The 15,865-nt window shown below is 30.4% G+C and overlaps 2 protein-coding genes across 18 annotated transcripts in view; one reads left to right on the top strand and one right to left on the bottom strand.

The window, feature by feature from the left end:
• Nucleotides 1-9,090, bottom strand: part of LOC100744780 — a 132,604-nt gene extending 123,514 nt beyond the window's left edge. For 2 of the 3 annotated variants that reach the window (XM_003490717.4, XM_033321576.1), the window contains exon 1: nt 804-1,341. The gene's annotated coding sequence lies outside the window, so the exon portion shown is untranslated. Of the gene's footprint in view, nt 1-803; nt 1,342-9,003 lie in introns of those variants that run through there. The other variant, XM_024368629.2, reaches the window with a different exon arrangement.
• LOC100744545 (viral IAP-associated factor homolog) lies at nt 7,093-14,532 on the top strand. 15 transcript variants are annotated; one of them, XR_004461975.1, is made up of 8 exons: nt 8,499-8,601; nt 9,480-9,516; nt 9,811-10,785; nt 11,759-12,341; nt 13,180-13,256; nt 13,316-13,445; nt 13,525-13,691; nt 14,406-14,532. XR_004461975.1 is itself a non-coding variant. In XM_024368633.2 (8 exons), coding segments are annotated over exons 3-8 (1,833 nt in total). In that variant the 5' UTR covers nt 8,499-8,601; nt 9,480-9,516; nt 9,811-9,896; the 3' UTR covers nt 14,407-14,532. The 15 variants fall into 15 exon arrangements, 10 of the variants coding, with proteins under 10 accessions (XP_012242825.1, XP_024224401.1, XP_012242818.1 ...); XM_024368633.2 differs by having other exon boundaries at nt 13,539-13,691; XR_004461978.1 differs by lacking the exons at nt 11,759-12,341; nt 13,180-13,256; nt 13,316-13,445; nt 13,525-13,691; nt 14,406-14,532 and adding exons at nt 7,093-7,162; nt 7,589-7,724; nt 7,810-8,038; nt 8,134-8,342 and having other exon boundaries at nt 8,438-8,601; nt 9,811-9,911.
• Nucleotides 14,533-15,865: the final 1,333 nt, after the last annotated feature.

Raw genomic sequence — 15,865 nt, 5'->3', positions numbered from 1 at the left:
GCTTTCTTTACTGCAAAGATGTCAGTGCCACGTACCGTAACGAAGGCCGTTTGTCAACGAGGAATACTCGCGCAATTTACAAACTGTTTGTGATGTAATCCCTCGAATGTTATTCAGATCTCAATCAATGACAAGAAATTGTACGTAATTTGATGATAAGTTCTTGTGGAACTTTTTAACAGGTTATACGGTGATTTAATATTCTATCGTATATTATATGATATATTATATGAAATATATCATTATTCGAAACGTCGTATTATTTAAAAAAAAATTAAGGTGTTGATTATCATTTTTCCTCATTTTGATGAAATAAATTTGCATAATATGTAATATCATTATTATTGTCCACTGATTTGAAATTTTAATATTTTTACATGTTTTAGATTACATATTCTACGTGTTAATTTATTTTATTATATACGTCACATGAAAATGTATAGAATATTTTAATCATAAAAGGTTTCATAAACTATACGTAGGAATGACATAAAAAAGAAGCTAGCTCAATCTGGTTGATTGATTTTAATGTCACTAAGATAGTTGGAGATGGGGCAATTTGTATAATTCGAAGATATCTCCTAAAAATACACGAGAAATCTATAAAACTTCGTAAACAATCAAAAGTTTAATATCGTAATAGATGACACCTTCGAAATGTTTAATATGCTGCAAAAATACATACTTACTGCTACAAGTAAGTAAAAAGACAGTTTTAGTAATGTGTAATTAATTAATTAATTAATATATGGTCTATCTATATCAATTATCTAAAATGAATCAAATTAGACAATACAAAATACCTTTACACACAATGCAGCTTGAATCCAGCAAAATTCTTTCAAATCTCCTCTTCCAACACACACCTCAGTGTTTATTAACGTCAAACGTAGTCTGTATACAATCACAACGCGAATTAGATATTAACACGCGACACACGACTATTATCCACAATTTAGTAAACTCAGCCTTGAAAAAGACGGTTCAGCTAAATTCTTCTAATAAGGAAGTCGTGTGTATGTAAAAAAAACACGTTCGTCTTGTCATCCGACAACGAATGACAGTCACGCGGTCTGTTCTTGAAAAAAAAGGGACGAAGAGAAGCAGAAGGTAAACACACGCGTTGTTACGGAATTGACGATCGACTGTTGACAGTCGCAAAGTCGAGTCACATAAAAAACGATCGACTGGTTGGTCCCCGTGGAATGGTCGCGTTAATTTTTCAGCGATAAGAGAAAAGACACGGACCTGCGGTCACAATGGAAAGTCACGAGGGCCACGAGGCACAGAGTCAGTCACGGCTCGGCAGTCGGCGTACACTGCAAGCCGAACGTCGCCGCCACGCGACTCCGAACTCGAAAGCAGAGCCGCGCAAGATGGTCGACGCTGAACCAACTCTTTCATTGGCTGTTCGCGGCGCTCAGGTATACGCGCGCCTGTTATCGTGTGGCAAAACGCGTTGTGCCGTACTCGAAACATACTGATAACAAACCGTGCGACTATTTTGCATTCAAACATCAAAAAAATGGAAATTCGTTCGGTAGAATTGTTCAAGGATTCTTAGCGTTTTGTATAGTGGCCCGTAAAAACATTCGAATATTTAAAGAAATCTTTTATGGATATATTACGTGTGAGTTTCAATTTTCTAAACCATTTATTTTCTTCAGTGTACATATCTTTATTTTTGTAGATCACTTTATACGTTATAATGCTATTTTTAAATTGATTTAATTTTTTTAATTTAATTTTTTTAATTTTACGCACGAAACATTTATTCTTTTTTTTTAGATCTCGATGAAGTATAGGATCGTTAAAAATCGGAAATTTCATATGTTACGACTTATAAATGTAGAAATATTGTTCGTTAAATTTATTTTAGAACTTGCTATTGTTTATATCATCTCTTTATAACAAATAAAGTCGCAGGAGTAACCGGTTTTTTGAAAATCGATCGTTAATCATGTATTTGGGGGATCAAATTAGAAGGTGGAATTAATTAATTTGGATTTTGAGAAACTCGTATATATATATATAATGATTCAACTTAAATTTGGTATTTTTGCAATTCAGAAGTCGATGAACGTTGGATGAATTCAAACGTAAGATACGTGCGATTGCAACCAGTGATATAATACAAATAGTTCATTGTTCTAATAAAGAATCGTATCGCAGTCTTGCTTGACTTGAATAATTTAGATCTAAGATACGAATAATTGCAATCAATGATACAATAAAAACATCATTCATTTCCCAAGAATGAGTCATATAGCAAAGAACCTATAAGAAATCGTATCTGTACTAAGGAATTCTTACCGAGCTTTCATAATGCAGGTGAGGTATTGTTTGTACAAATACGAGTGGTACTATAATTATGATGACGCTCTACACGCAGTTGAGGAAACAGAAGATTTTTAGAACTGGCCTTTTTGTCAGATTTTAGAATTTAATTTTTACATTGTAACATTTTATCATCTGATTGACAAGGTGTTATTCAACCAGATACAGATGTTCTACTTTGACGTGCTGCTTTCCAAACAGGGGGGAAAACTGGATTCTATAATTAAATTCCTGTCCGCCTTTCAATCAAGTTATATTTTTGTTCCAAAAAATAAAAGTCAGTTCCTCTGACATCAGAGAACACGAGATATAATTACAAACTTCGTAAATTTGTTAATCCTATTCTTCCCCCGTAATGAAAAATGTAATATGTGTAAACGTTCGCGTGACATCAAAAATCTATGATTGGAAAATCACAGAAAAAAATGGAAAATACTCAAATAAATATCTAATAATCTTTCGATCTAATAAGAATAGACAAATCGTTAATATCACATTTATCTTAATCGCCCTCCTACATCGACTAAAACATTCATAATTAAAATCCAATTAGTCTTCGAATCGAAGCCAATCGGCGGCAGAGTGAAAATTACATTTTCATTTGGAAAGGGGAGCAATTAACGATCTAACGAACGAATAGAGTTATCCCTAGGTTAGTCGACCCTGCAAGGAATGCAACTAACTGCAAATTTCCGGTGGGTCACATTCTAGGTAAAATGAACGTACATATGTATGTACAAGCGAATAACATTTTATCAGACGTTCGTTTTCCAATTCCCTATCGTTACCTTCGTTTAACGCCTCTACTGAGGATCCTATCGCACACATAAGCCTCCACAAGGTCATTGCATGTCTCCCTTTCCCTTCCGCAGCATTGTGGTGCTATACGCGTGATTATGCAAATTCTCTTGGCCGGACGAGCAAACAAGGAAACGCTTAGGTACACGCGCCTTCGATACTATAGTAAGATTTTGGATTTCCACATTAGTTTTCTGCATTGATGAAATATTTGACTGGATGTTGTATGAATTCAAAATTTAATCTTCTTTTACGGTTTTGAATGTTCGTACTTTTAATGAAGATATCGTGAACTTGAGTAATTACAAATTGATAGCAAAAATTAGCGTTAAGTTAACACAAAATTTTACTTGCAATCTTTCCAGTCAATTTACATCATCGAATTCTAGCTACCTCCGTACATACTTAAATTTTACGCATACTTTCAGACAATTCTCATAACTGTAACAGTATGTCTACCAATATGTCCAGCGCAGAGCGCTAAATATAACAATTTAACAATTACCGACTTGCATAAAGAATAGCATTAGATAGTGAGAAACTACGAAAATGTTAGTTGCCACGTCTTCCAAGGATACGAATAATTTTTCTCTCCTAATAGTGAGGAAATTTTGCATTCGTTAGCGGTCGTTTTCTGCCAGAGTTATGCGAGGATCATTAAACAAATTGCAAAAAGACCAACGATCCAGGATACGCGAGTTTACGAACGGCAGTGCGTGCGTGCCGCACACCGTGATTTGTAAATACAAGCACATCCTGCGCTCATGCTATCGTTCTACGTGCGTTCACATTTCGCGCTTACTACCCGTGTTCGAACGAACCTAACCAGGAGGCTGTAAATATATCAGCTGTTATCGTTAAACGTCCCCGAGAAGTAAGTTTCGTGTGTATTTGTTACAAGCCAAATCACGTTCATAACGGCTGATGAAAATTTACATTGTACAGTGGCGTGAATTGATGAAAGGAACGAATCTACATAATTAGTTACGATTTCTGATACATTGCATTAGATATGCAAATTAGATCAGTGATCTGTTCTTAGCTAATTGAACTGTCATTAAATTTCTTGTTTGCGTCAGAACCCGACTGTGATCTTGTATTTTATTCGTATCACGAATCGCAGTTGCGTTAACCGTTTTAAAATTTTCCTTCCACTTGCTTTCAAGGTTTTCACATATGGTAATAATCCCCTTGGCGTTCTTATATATAAATAGTATGATGATAAGAGAAATATAATTTCATGTTACACATAGATATTCCTAATGCCAAATGCCAACGAAAGTATAAGCTGCTCATTACGTGTGCTCATGAATTTAACTTGTAGCGAGCAATTGGCATTTTCAACACGCCTCGAGAATTGGCAAGCTCGATCTTCGCTTCGTGATTCAAGGAAAGAAGGTCTGGGGAGCATCAATACCTAACCACAAAAAAGGTATCGACATAACGAAGGAGTTGACCACGAGATTGTGGTACATGGACGGATGACCCATGATCAGACAATGGATGCATTGCATTTACGTATTTACCAGTACGATGTTCGAAAAGTGAATAATACAACAATAGAACCAATTTTAATGGACGAATACAGATAAAAGGTTACGAATTATTTTGGGGAAAACCGTTATAAATAAGAAATTGATAAAAAATGAATAAAATATTATCACTACAGACTGATTTATAATGATGAAGACTGACATAATGATTTATGACCATATTGACAACACGAAAATTATTTCTTATATCGATGAAAAATGGAAGAGAAAAGAAAAATATTTGTAACTTTCCTCTTTTCGAAACGAAAGTTTTTGTTTCAAAAAACTTCATTGTGAAAACGTAAGAAATGTTTAGAATCGGAACGATTAATAAATATTAGAAATCACATGACTGACATTTTTGTGTTTAAATAGTGGAAATATGGAAATACCGATGAAATGATAGTCGCATCCCATTAAATCACATCGTTGTTGATATTTTATTTGTGACAATCTGCTCTAGCTCCAACGTGATACATAAGCGCGAATGAATGACATTCCATTGAATCGAGCCGCACACGCCTAAATACAGGGTTAAGTTCTAATCTAGCACGCAACCGGAAACACGAGTGCTTTGCCAAACAATGCTTTCGAAAAAAAAGAGCATAACAATGGAAAACAATAACGACAGACGGTGCGTGCAATATACATTCACGCAAGGGAAGCTTTGGTCAGTATTTCCCCGCTTTTGTTCTCATTGTGTCAATTTCCTAGATACATCTTTCGAAGAATTTAATTTTTGCATGAATATTTCAGCTCGTCTTCAAATCCTTTCATCTCGTATAAAAATATGAAATTCGAATCTCAATTGGAGGAGAATTTTTTGTATCGTTCTAAGAATAGCTAGCTGATGAAATTTATATTTAAATTTAATTAAAAGAATACTAAATTTAATTATAATTTAAAAGAGTACTAAATTTAGTCATTCGGTATAATATACCTAAAAGATTGTAAAAAAAAGATTATAATTTGATAAGATAATTTCTTAGAAATATATACCTAACAAATTTTAAAATAGATAAGTTAAAAGATAAATTGACATATTTTCAATCACAAGATAGTCATCTATATATCAAGATCGTTACACGACTTAGCGCTTTCGATCAGAAAATATTTTTAATTAAAATGATCTCAATCGCTCGAATTATAAATGGAATTTGCCCACTCAATTTACTAATTTTTTTTATGCTGTTATTATAACAAGATAAAGAAACACGTGTTCTCTTTCAACCATCAGTAATCGTGGGTATACATACAAATATATATTTTCTGTAATTTACTCGCCACCGTTGAGGAAACGTATTTCTTTTATGCGATCCAACAACAAAGGCCGTTCCATACAAAGGTATGCACGCGACGTGAAAGCACCGTGAAAACGGATTGAACGTTTCGCGGTGTTACATATGCGTTAAGCTTTATACACCGCGCGTATATATATATACTCAAAGGAAAATTAATCCGCGTTCTTACTCCGGTGGCAAGCAAGATTGCAACTTTCTTCCTTTTTCTCTTTTTCTTCCCCATGCTCGTGAAATTCGACGCGACTTTGAATATTAAACAGAGGCTCGATGAAGTCGAGAATTCGCAAACAGCGCGCGCGCTCGTTTAATCAGAATATTATATGCAAATTTTATTGATTGTAAACCTTACGCAACTTATTATATACCTCTCCTTGAAACAAAACAAAAAGCAATCAAGATGATATGTTTACGCGAGATTGCCTGTTCTTCGTTTTCGTTCATTTGAAATTTAAATGAGACTGGTTTTGTTAGTAACTCCTCGAAATTTTGGTGTAAAAAAACGTGAACAAATAATATAAAAAAGGGGAGGAAAAGGAAAAAGATGTAAACGAGAAATGATCTAATCTGCATAAACCTAAGCGTAAGCGTACAGCTTGATGCTAACGTTGTACCGTTACAGAAATTATTATTCCATATGCCTATAAATATTATCGAGGTGATGTCCCAAACTGGTTTTAGGTATTTGGTGCGGGACACAAAACATGGCCGTGGACCAGCACAGCTGCACGATCAACCGGTTTCTCTGATTACAGTCGACTGAATGTACAGTCATCGAATATAGGCGTAAATACGTAATAAGTATTGTATTCCATATAAGTGTTAATTGCATTAAAATGATATATCGAGTATACCACCATTTGCTATTTATTATTAAAGACATAGGTGTATACATTTTTTACTATTGTAATTTTCTTAATTTTCTTTCCCTATTATTTCACTATTTTACATTATTGTATTTCATTCATAGCAGAATAAAATATATAGGTTTTTAGATTTGTCTAAAAATTAATTTATGGATTGCGCTAATAAAAAACTGAAATTTTGATAAATGAAATTAATAAATTGAGTTACATTAAATTTAAAATATGTTTTGGAACTTTAACATGCCACAGGAGCGCCACTGACTAATTGTATGGTTTTTAAATAGAATGAGATTCGAATGTGAATGCGTCATTGATGATACCATAAATGCACGTAAGTCAAGAACAAGAGTACAGTTGCGTAGCGTATCTCATTGTAGCGAAACGTGATCAGCTGTTAATCACAAGTATTCTAACATTAGAAGCGAAATCCATCACTTAACGATATTAACACTATCAACCTAACAATTTGCATAACGCAAATTAATTCTTTTGCACACGAAATAATATCTTAAAAAGAATCTTACATCATGGTAAGCACAGAAAAACTTTTTTAAATAGAGGTTATGTCATTTTGAACATTTCTGGTTCCTAATAAGGGATGCCATATATTGCAGAACAAAAATTGAAATAAATAATTAAATAGACTTGTAATGGTCGAAATGCAATAAAGCATAAGATAAAATATAAAAGATTTTCATATTATTTTTCAAGTTAGTTCTTAATATATAAACTAGTTAACCTAAATTTATTAACACAGCAAGATCCAAATGAAGATACAGAGTGGAATGACATTCTCAGAAGAAAAGGAATTATACCAGAGAAAGAGAAAGAAGTTACGGAAGATCAAATCGTTGACATTGTGGAAAATACTATAAATGAGAAAACTGGGCGTGGTAATTGAATGTTTATTTTATTTGTCTCATGTTGATACAATTCCAAACAAAAATTATTAATCTAGATATTTCTTATTTCTTATAGCTGCCAATGATTTAGAAAATAAGACGCTAGATGAATTGGATGAACTAGAGGACGAAGAAGATGAAAAAGTTCTATTGGAATATCGAAGAAAGAGAATAGCAGAAATGAAAGAGTTAGCTAGCAAATCTAAATATGGTGAAGTTAATGAAATATCAGCAAAAGATTATGTTCAAGAAATAAATAAAGCAGGAGATGATGTTTGGGTTATACTTCATTTATATAAAGCTGGGTATATATAATACACCTCTATTCTTAGATATTACATATCAAAATTTTTAATAGAGATATTAAGAGAATCTTATCTCTTTACAACTTTTGTTCTAGCATTCCCCTCTGCTCATTAATAAATCAGTATTTAACTAACTTAGCAAAAAAATTTCCTGCAACAAAATTTTTGAAAAGTATTTCTACTACTTGCATTCCCAACTGGCCTGATAGCAATCTTCCTACAATTTTTATCTACCACAATGGAAATATGATAAAACAAATTATTGGCCCAATAGAATTAAGAGGCATGAAATTAACTGAAGCAGGTATATATAATTGAAAATTTAATGAAAAATCTATTCTGGTAATTTGTCACAATTCTATTGGTATTCATATAAACTTATTATATGTGTTATTATAGAACTGGAATGGATGTTAGGACAGGCAGAAGCTGTACCAACGAAAATTACCAAAGATCCCAAGCCAAAAGTCAGGGATGTCTTATTTTCTGTATTAAGGCATGAAAGTAATGACAAATATGACGATGTTGCTGATAGTAACGATTGGTAACCCTATTTATATTAGGTATTCACAGAAGCTGATCTACTGTTTGAATACTATTACTAAGCATGAAATATTTTATTTATTTCAATATCACACATATTTTATCACACACAACTCATCTTTAGTTACTTTTGAAATTTTATTATTATAAATAATCTTATTGTCACAATAAAATATTTTATTATCACATTATCAACTTAAAAATTATAATTTCTACCATTTTTCTACACCTTTATCACATTACACTTTTTTAAAATATTATAATATTGTAGAATATAACACACAATCTACCTCCAAACGAAAAATTGCAAATTTAACCTTGTTTGCATTTTGAAGATTTGAAGAAGATTCTCAACAAAGCAACATAATTCTACACTATCCAAATTTCTCTTTTAAATAATATATATATTTAATTTAACTTACAAGAACGTATGGTGTGTGCCATTGTCGATACAATCTGCACTTCATTTCATGATCATTGTTGTTTCGAATTTCGAAGCCTTTGTATTTTTAATTTCTTGATGAATTTCGATAAATCTATATCAAAGATATAAAAAAAATAATAAATCAAAAGATACGAAGACTTCAAATTAATGGAAGCTTACTGAAAAAAATACTAACCACACGTACATATTTCTAATCCTCGGAAGTTTTAAGTTTTAATTTCTTAGGGATGTTTACATTCTATCGTTCAAGGACTTCTCAGGTTTCGTTCTTCTTATCTAAGCACAACTAAAGTTTCTTTATAGGATTTCATGGAGCGTAGTTTAGTTTCTGTCGCCAAACGGTACGGTTTGAAACGTTTCATATCTGTCACATTAGTTACATATATATTTTTTGTCGTAATAATCGGTATATAAGTGTTGGAAAGGTGATGGTGTTTGTATTTGTGATTACAGTGTTAAACATCGTTTGAACTATGGTCAGAAAAGCTAGGTAAGTTTTTTATGATATTCGGATTATTAAAACAAAAAGCAAGTATTTATCCTCTGACAGAAATATTTGCCATCGTTTTAATATTACAATTATCTTTTTATGCTTTCTTACTTATTTAATTAAAAAATAATTTTATCTTATAATTTGTTCCTTTTCTATAATGCTTATTTTAAAAAACGTAATGAATTTATATCTTTTTTTGGTATTTATTTTCTATTACAAAACATAAAAACTATTTTGTTATAGTATTTCTGGTATATCTTTTTAATTGTTACTTTTTATTACATTTTTTAGCTATAATGAATAGTACAATATAGTCATAATATGTAAATGAAAGAGATGAAAAGATTCGTTGGAATATCTAAACAATATTATTAAGAATGTACGAAGACCTAAGTAATTTTATCACATTTGACTATAATACCATTTGGAACATGCATAGTGAAAGTTCAGAAAATATGTACCAAAACACAGTTTTATTTGATATAATGCAGGATAATGAACCTTCTAAAGAAATTAATACGAATGAAGAAAAAGATCATTTTGAGGAATTAAATAATTTTGAATCTGATAACATATTACATAATAAAATATCACATAATACTAGTACGAAACAAGACATATTAATATTGAATAAGACACATCGCACAGTTCCTAATATTTTAAAGAGTAGTTCAAGATCACATAGAATATCTGAAGTAGATGGAACAAAACCAAATTGCTTCTTTGAAGATATAGCAAAAACAGAGCAACAAGTTTTACTTGTTCCTGATGCAGCATCAAAGCATATTCAGTCTGAAAATACATTTGTTAAAGAAGCTAAATATAAAAAAGTATCAAGGAGAAGAAAACAAAAGTTTAGCTATGTGAACGCCTGGAACATTTGCTCCTTTGTTGACAAGGAGAAGGAAATATTGGATAAAAACGTTTGTATGTCAACAGAGATAGACAGTTCTGCACAAAAAAATAAGTTGAAGCATTACGCTAATAAGCAGGATAAAAGACAAGGAATATCTATTCTTAAAAGTGAACAAGAAAGACTTGTATCTTCAATGTCTGAGAATGTATTAACAGATTGTACCTCCAAAGGTCAGGCCCCTTCATCTTTGGAAGAAATTGAATCAGATAATTTTCAAGATTCAATTGATTTCTCAAGCAATGAAATATTTAATACATTTTATTACGAATCTTATGACAGCAATAAGTTAGATTGTTTTATAGGGTATACAGAGAATTCTGATGATGCATATAATTCTTTTAGTTCAAAACATAGTGATTATCAGGTAAAAGAACTTGATATGAATTATAATGAAATAGATACATATGAGACAATGGCAGATTGGTCCTTAACAGACAATGAACAAGATGAAATAGATATTTCAATAAGAAAACCTGTAATGTCTCCAGATTATTGGATCGAAGATCTCTTCAGTGATAGAAAATCAAAATGTTCATGCTGTGATTATTCTTGCCATGAGGATTATGCTCCAAATTTGATTACAACTAGTGAAATTAATACTTATACAAAAGACAGACTATCAACAGAAATTTTTAATGATGATTCACAAGCTAATTTGAACAATACAGATTTATATACCTCAAATAGTACATACGTAACTGATAATGTTTTAAGTGAGGACAGCAGTAGAACATGCTCACCGCTTATTGACATTGAGAGCTCTTTGCAAATTACTGATGATATTGACTCAACGTTAATAAAATTTTTTAATTATTCATGTCAAAAAGATATTGAAGAAGGAATATCTAAACAATTTACATGTACACAAGAACAACAAGAAACATTACAAATTCAAGACAGCAACGAATATAAACATATTACAAAAAAGAACGAGTAAGTTAATTTTTTCATGTTATTTCCAGTAAGTGTGAAAAATTAAAAAAATATTCTTTTTCAAATTGCATTTTCAAAGCATTCATTGAATAAGCTGTATGGTATGAAGGAGTTTCGAAGATTTCTAGGTTGCCTTTATTTTTTTAAATGATATGTTATGCTTTTATATTCTTAATAGTAGAGCGGACATTTGAATTCGTTTGCATCAACGCGATATTACAATCGTCATATTTTTTACGTCTGTTCACTTATCATTCCGGATTGATTGTGTACATGCCACAAGACCACAATCATTCTTTGTTCCTTATCTCGCGCTTGGAATACACACTATAAGAATAAAAGAATTTCTAATAAATTTTTAATAACATAAGTGTAATAAAATGCAAAAACATAGTGATTATCAGGTAAAAGAACTTGATATGAATTATAATGAAATAGATACATATGAGACAATGGCAGATTGGTCCTTAACAGACAATGAACAAGATGAAATAGATATTTCAATAAGAAAACCTGTAATGTCTCCAGATTATTGGATCGAAGATCTCTTCAGTGATAGAAAATCAAAATGTTCATGCTGTGATTATTCTTGCCATGAGGATTATGCTCCAAATTTGATTACAACTAGTGAAATTAATACTTATACAAAAGACAGACTATCAACAGAAATTTTTAATGATGATTCACAAGCTAATTTGAACAATACAGATTTATATACCTCAAATAGTACATACGTAACTGATAATGTTTTAAGTGAGGACAGCAGTAGAACATGCTCACCGCTTATTGACATTGAGAGCTCTTTGCAAATTACTGATGATATTGACTCAACGTTAATAAAATTTTTTAATTATTCATGTCAAAAAGATATTGAAGAAGGAATATCTAAACAATTTACATGTACACAAGAACAACAAGAAACATTACAAATTCAAGACAGCAACGAATATAAACATATTACAAAAAAGAACGAGTAAGTTAATTTTTTCATGTTATTTCCAGTAAGTGTGAAAAATTAAAAAAATATTCTTTTTCAAATTGCATTTTCAAAGCATTCATTGAATAAGCTGTATGGTATGAAGGAGTTTCGAAGATTTCTAGGTTGCCTTTATTTTTTTAAATGATATGTTATGCTTTTATATTCTTAATAGTAGAGCGGACATTTGAATTCGTTTGCATCAACGCGATATTACAATCGTCATATTTTTTACGTCTGTTCACTTATCATTCCGGATTGATTGTGTACATGCCACAAGACCACAATCATTCTTTGTTCCTTATCTCGCGCTTGGAATACACACTATAAGAATAAAAGAATTTCTAATAAATTTTTAATAACATAAGTGTAATAAAATGCAACAAATTGTATGTTACAAATGTGTATATATATATATATATATATATATTATATATATTATATATATATATATATATAAAACCAGTAAAACTGTTTGAATATCTGCTATATCATTAGTAATAAAGAAATATAACAATTATTTTAAAAAATAAAGATAATCTGGAAGTTTTCGAAAATCTTCAATCTATAGAGCAAAATTATCACTGTCTGATATTACAGAAAATTATTATATGTTACGGTCTCCTCTGTATGACACAGTTTTTGCAAATAAAGTTTTTTCGTATTTCTAAAAATAACGAGCATTCAGGTTAATCAAACTTGGTAGAACATCTCGTCGTATATCATATATCATACTATAGCGATAGTTTTGTAAAAGAGATTTTTACAATGCAAAGACGCATCTAAAATTTTTGTTGTTGTCTTAAATTTTGTATTTTATGAGATACACATGTAGGTTTCAGTGTTCATCATGTTTATTATCGTTTGCAAGCGCGCGTACAATGGCAATACATCAAGCTGCAGCGCATGGAGGTAAATGTACTATTTTATCCCCAATAAAGTATGGTGTTTGTCATCGAATTTCTTTTCAGGTATGTACATAATACTTTGCGAAAGTTGTGGTAGGCTTTTCAATCGAAAATATCATTTCAATAGGCATTTCATTCATTGCCACCGTATGAAAGAACCTTTCAATTGCGACATGTGCTTTAGAAAATATAGGTAAAAAAGGGAGACTAAGATGTATAAAGTTTCCGAATAAGAGCTTTCAAATCTCAGGATTTGTTAGATTTATTCATAGAAATTTGTTTTCAGACACAAGTCGTCTTTACTTCACCACTTAAAAGCAGTGCACCAGGTTCACTATACTCGTAGTCGTTCGTCAACATTCACTTGTGAAGTGTGCCAAAAAGTTTATAGCAAATTTGGTGCTTTTGAAAATCATGTGAAAACCCATAAAAACGCTTGGTAAGTTTAACCTACTGATATTTTCAAAAAAACAAATATATCTAGCAATTATATTTAAATATTTAACTATTTAAATATTTCAAAGTTATTAATCTAATTAAAGTAGATATTATTGAAATGTTATATTTATATTTATATTTATTTTTTATTTGCTGACGTTACCTTTTTGGAAATATTATTTTAATGCTGTTAGGATAGCGTTAGATATAACTATAAAATAATTCTTACTACGATCTAATATAAGATAGCAGAAAAAGTAACTCAGATTATTTATATACATGGAAATATAATATTTTGTATCTTGGTTATTTTTATATTTTTTATTTGTTTGTATATTTTTACTAGATTATATCCTGTTCTGTTATGTACTTATAATACCTTTATATGTATTCTTATTTATATTGACAAAAGAATAGCATTTTAAATTAACTACTTTTTTACATGTAATCGATACGAAGTGATACGTAAATTAAGATTATAGTATTATATAATCCAGATTTAACAGCCGTAATAAAATAAAAATTATCCTTTTTCATTTTTGAGGCTGTTATGAAATGTTGAAATGATTTATTTTTGTATCTGTATTTGATGAAATTGTAATACCTGAGATGTAAAAAATGTGATTGTAAAATTTGTAATAAAATACTTAACGTGAAAATGTTTTACTTGATAATGTATGTTTAAGTATAACAATAAATTGAATTTTATTTTCAGAGATACTTTTATTTCATCCAAATAAATGTAGCTTTGTAAACTCTATCAGAGTGAAAAATAATCTATGTGCAATACACGAAAAACGATAAAGAGAAACAAGTGATGACACATATATTATCAGATATTATAAAAAAGAAATTATTCTAAGTCAAATCTCTAATATTGTGTCACATAACATATACATGCATTAACATATATATTACATATATAGCATTTCAAACTCATTTTATTGAAGGGAAATGAATAAATTTTCGTTTTGTATTTATAAAAAATAAAATAAGAAATAAATGTCTAAATAATATAAATCGACTTAAAATATTTTTGTTCTTACCTTAATTCGGTAAGTAGAAACATTTCAATCAATTGTTGATCACAGTTTTCGCGATAATCATTTTGATATGTGAGAATTTTTACGTGAACCGACACGTTGATATGGATGTAATAGTCTATTACCCCATTATTAACTTTCCACCTAAGAGTGTTACCATGTATGCCATTAAAGAAAAGCAAAAAATTGACGTCGTAATAAAACCACGAATCATTTCGACGAAGAAAGGCATTTATTGAGTTACTATAAATCCAATGGTTTCAAGCTTCATTGATTTATCTTACATAATAAATAATGTAAGTAACAACATATATCTAATTAATTGACACAATTATTTAATAATTAAATTAGTTATGAGGTCATATTACAAATTAGGATGAAATAATTTTCACAAAAATATAAATTTCGATATAACAACGTAATATATTTATATAATAATAATAAAGTAATATATTTATTTCTAAGTTCAATAATAAAATTATAAATCTGCAAATTGTGAGAATTCAATACGTTATCATATGAATTATTAGATTACGTTGCATATGTTTTATTTAGTTTTTTCTCTTCAATGAAGAATAAGCAATACATATCTGCTTAATTTACATATAAATAATATCTTCTTACCAATAATAACAAAATAATATAAATAAATTGCATGGTATAACCGTTGCTACACATGATTAATGAAAGTATCTACTTCAAGATACTAAGAAATACCTTTTCATAACTACATGCTGGAGATTAGAAGAAAGAAATAAAATAAAAACTAAAAGCAGCTCCTTGTGGCTCACGATTCTAGTCACGGCGTCGTTCCTCGAAATATCGACGATTCCTCGCTATTTATATGTTGGCTTTCCCTCGTAAATCGTAAAAAGGTTCTGTCTCGTATACCTTAGAATATACCGACGAACGTACCGGCATGGCGCAATGGATAAAATACAATTCTGTCGGTTTTACCGCCGCGCAATTTATGCAGTTCAATTGAAAAAATTTTACCTACCCATAAATTTTCTGCTTTCTTTAGTCATTTCAGGTCTTAGAATAAGAATAAGTTCTTACATCATTTCTAATACCTATGACTCTTGTTTAATACACTGTTAATTTTATCTTGTTGATTAACACGTTGACATTT

The sequence above is a fragment of the Bombus impatiens genome, unplaced genomic scaffold, assembly GCF_000188095.3.
Source record: "Bombus impatiens unplaced genomic scaffold, BIMP_2.2 scf_0466, whole genome shotgun sequence".
Classification (NCBI taxonomy): Eukaryota; Metazoa; Arthropoda; class Insecta; order Hymenoptera; family Apidae; genus Bombus; species Bombus impatiens.
Note: the sequence above shows the minus strand (reverse complement) of the source record. Positions and strands in the feature narration are given on the sequence as shown.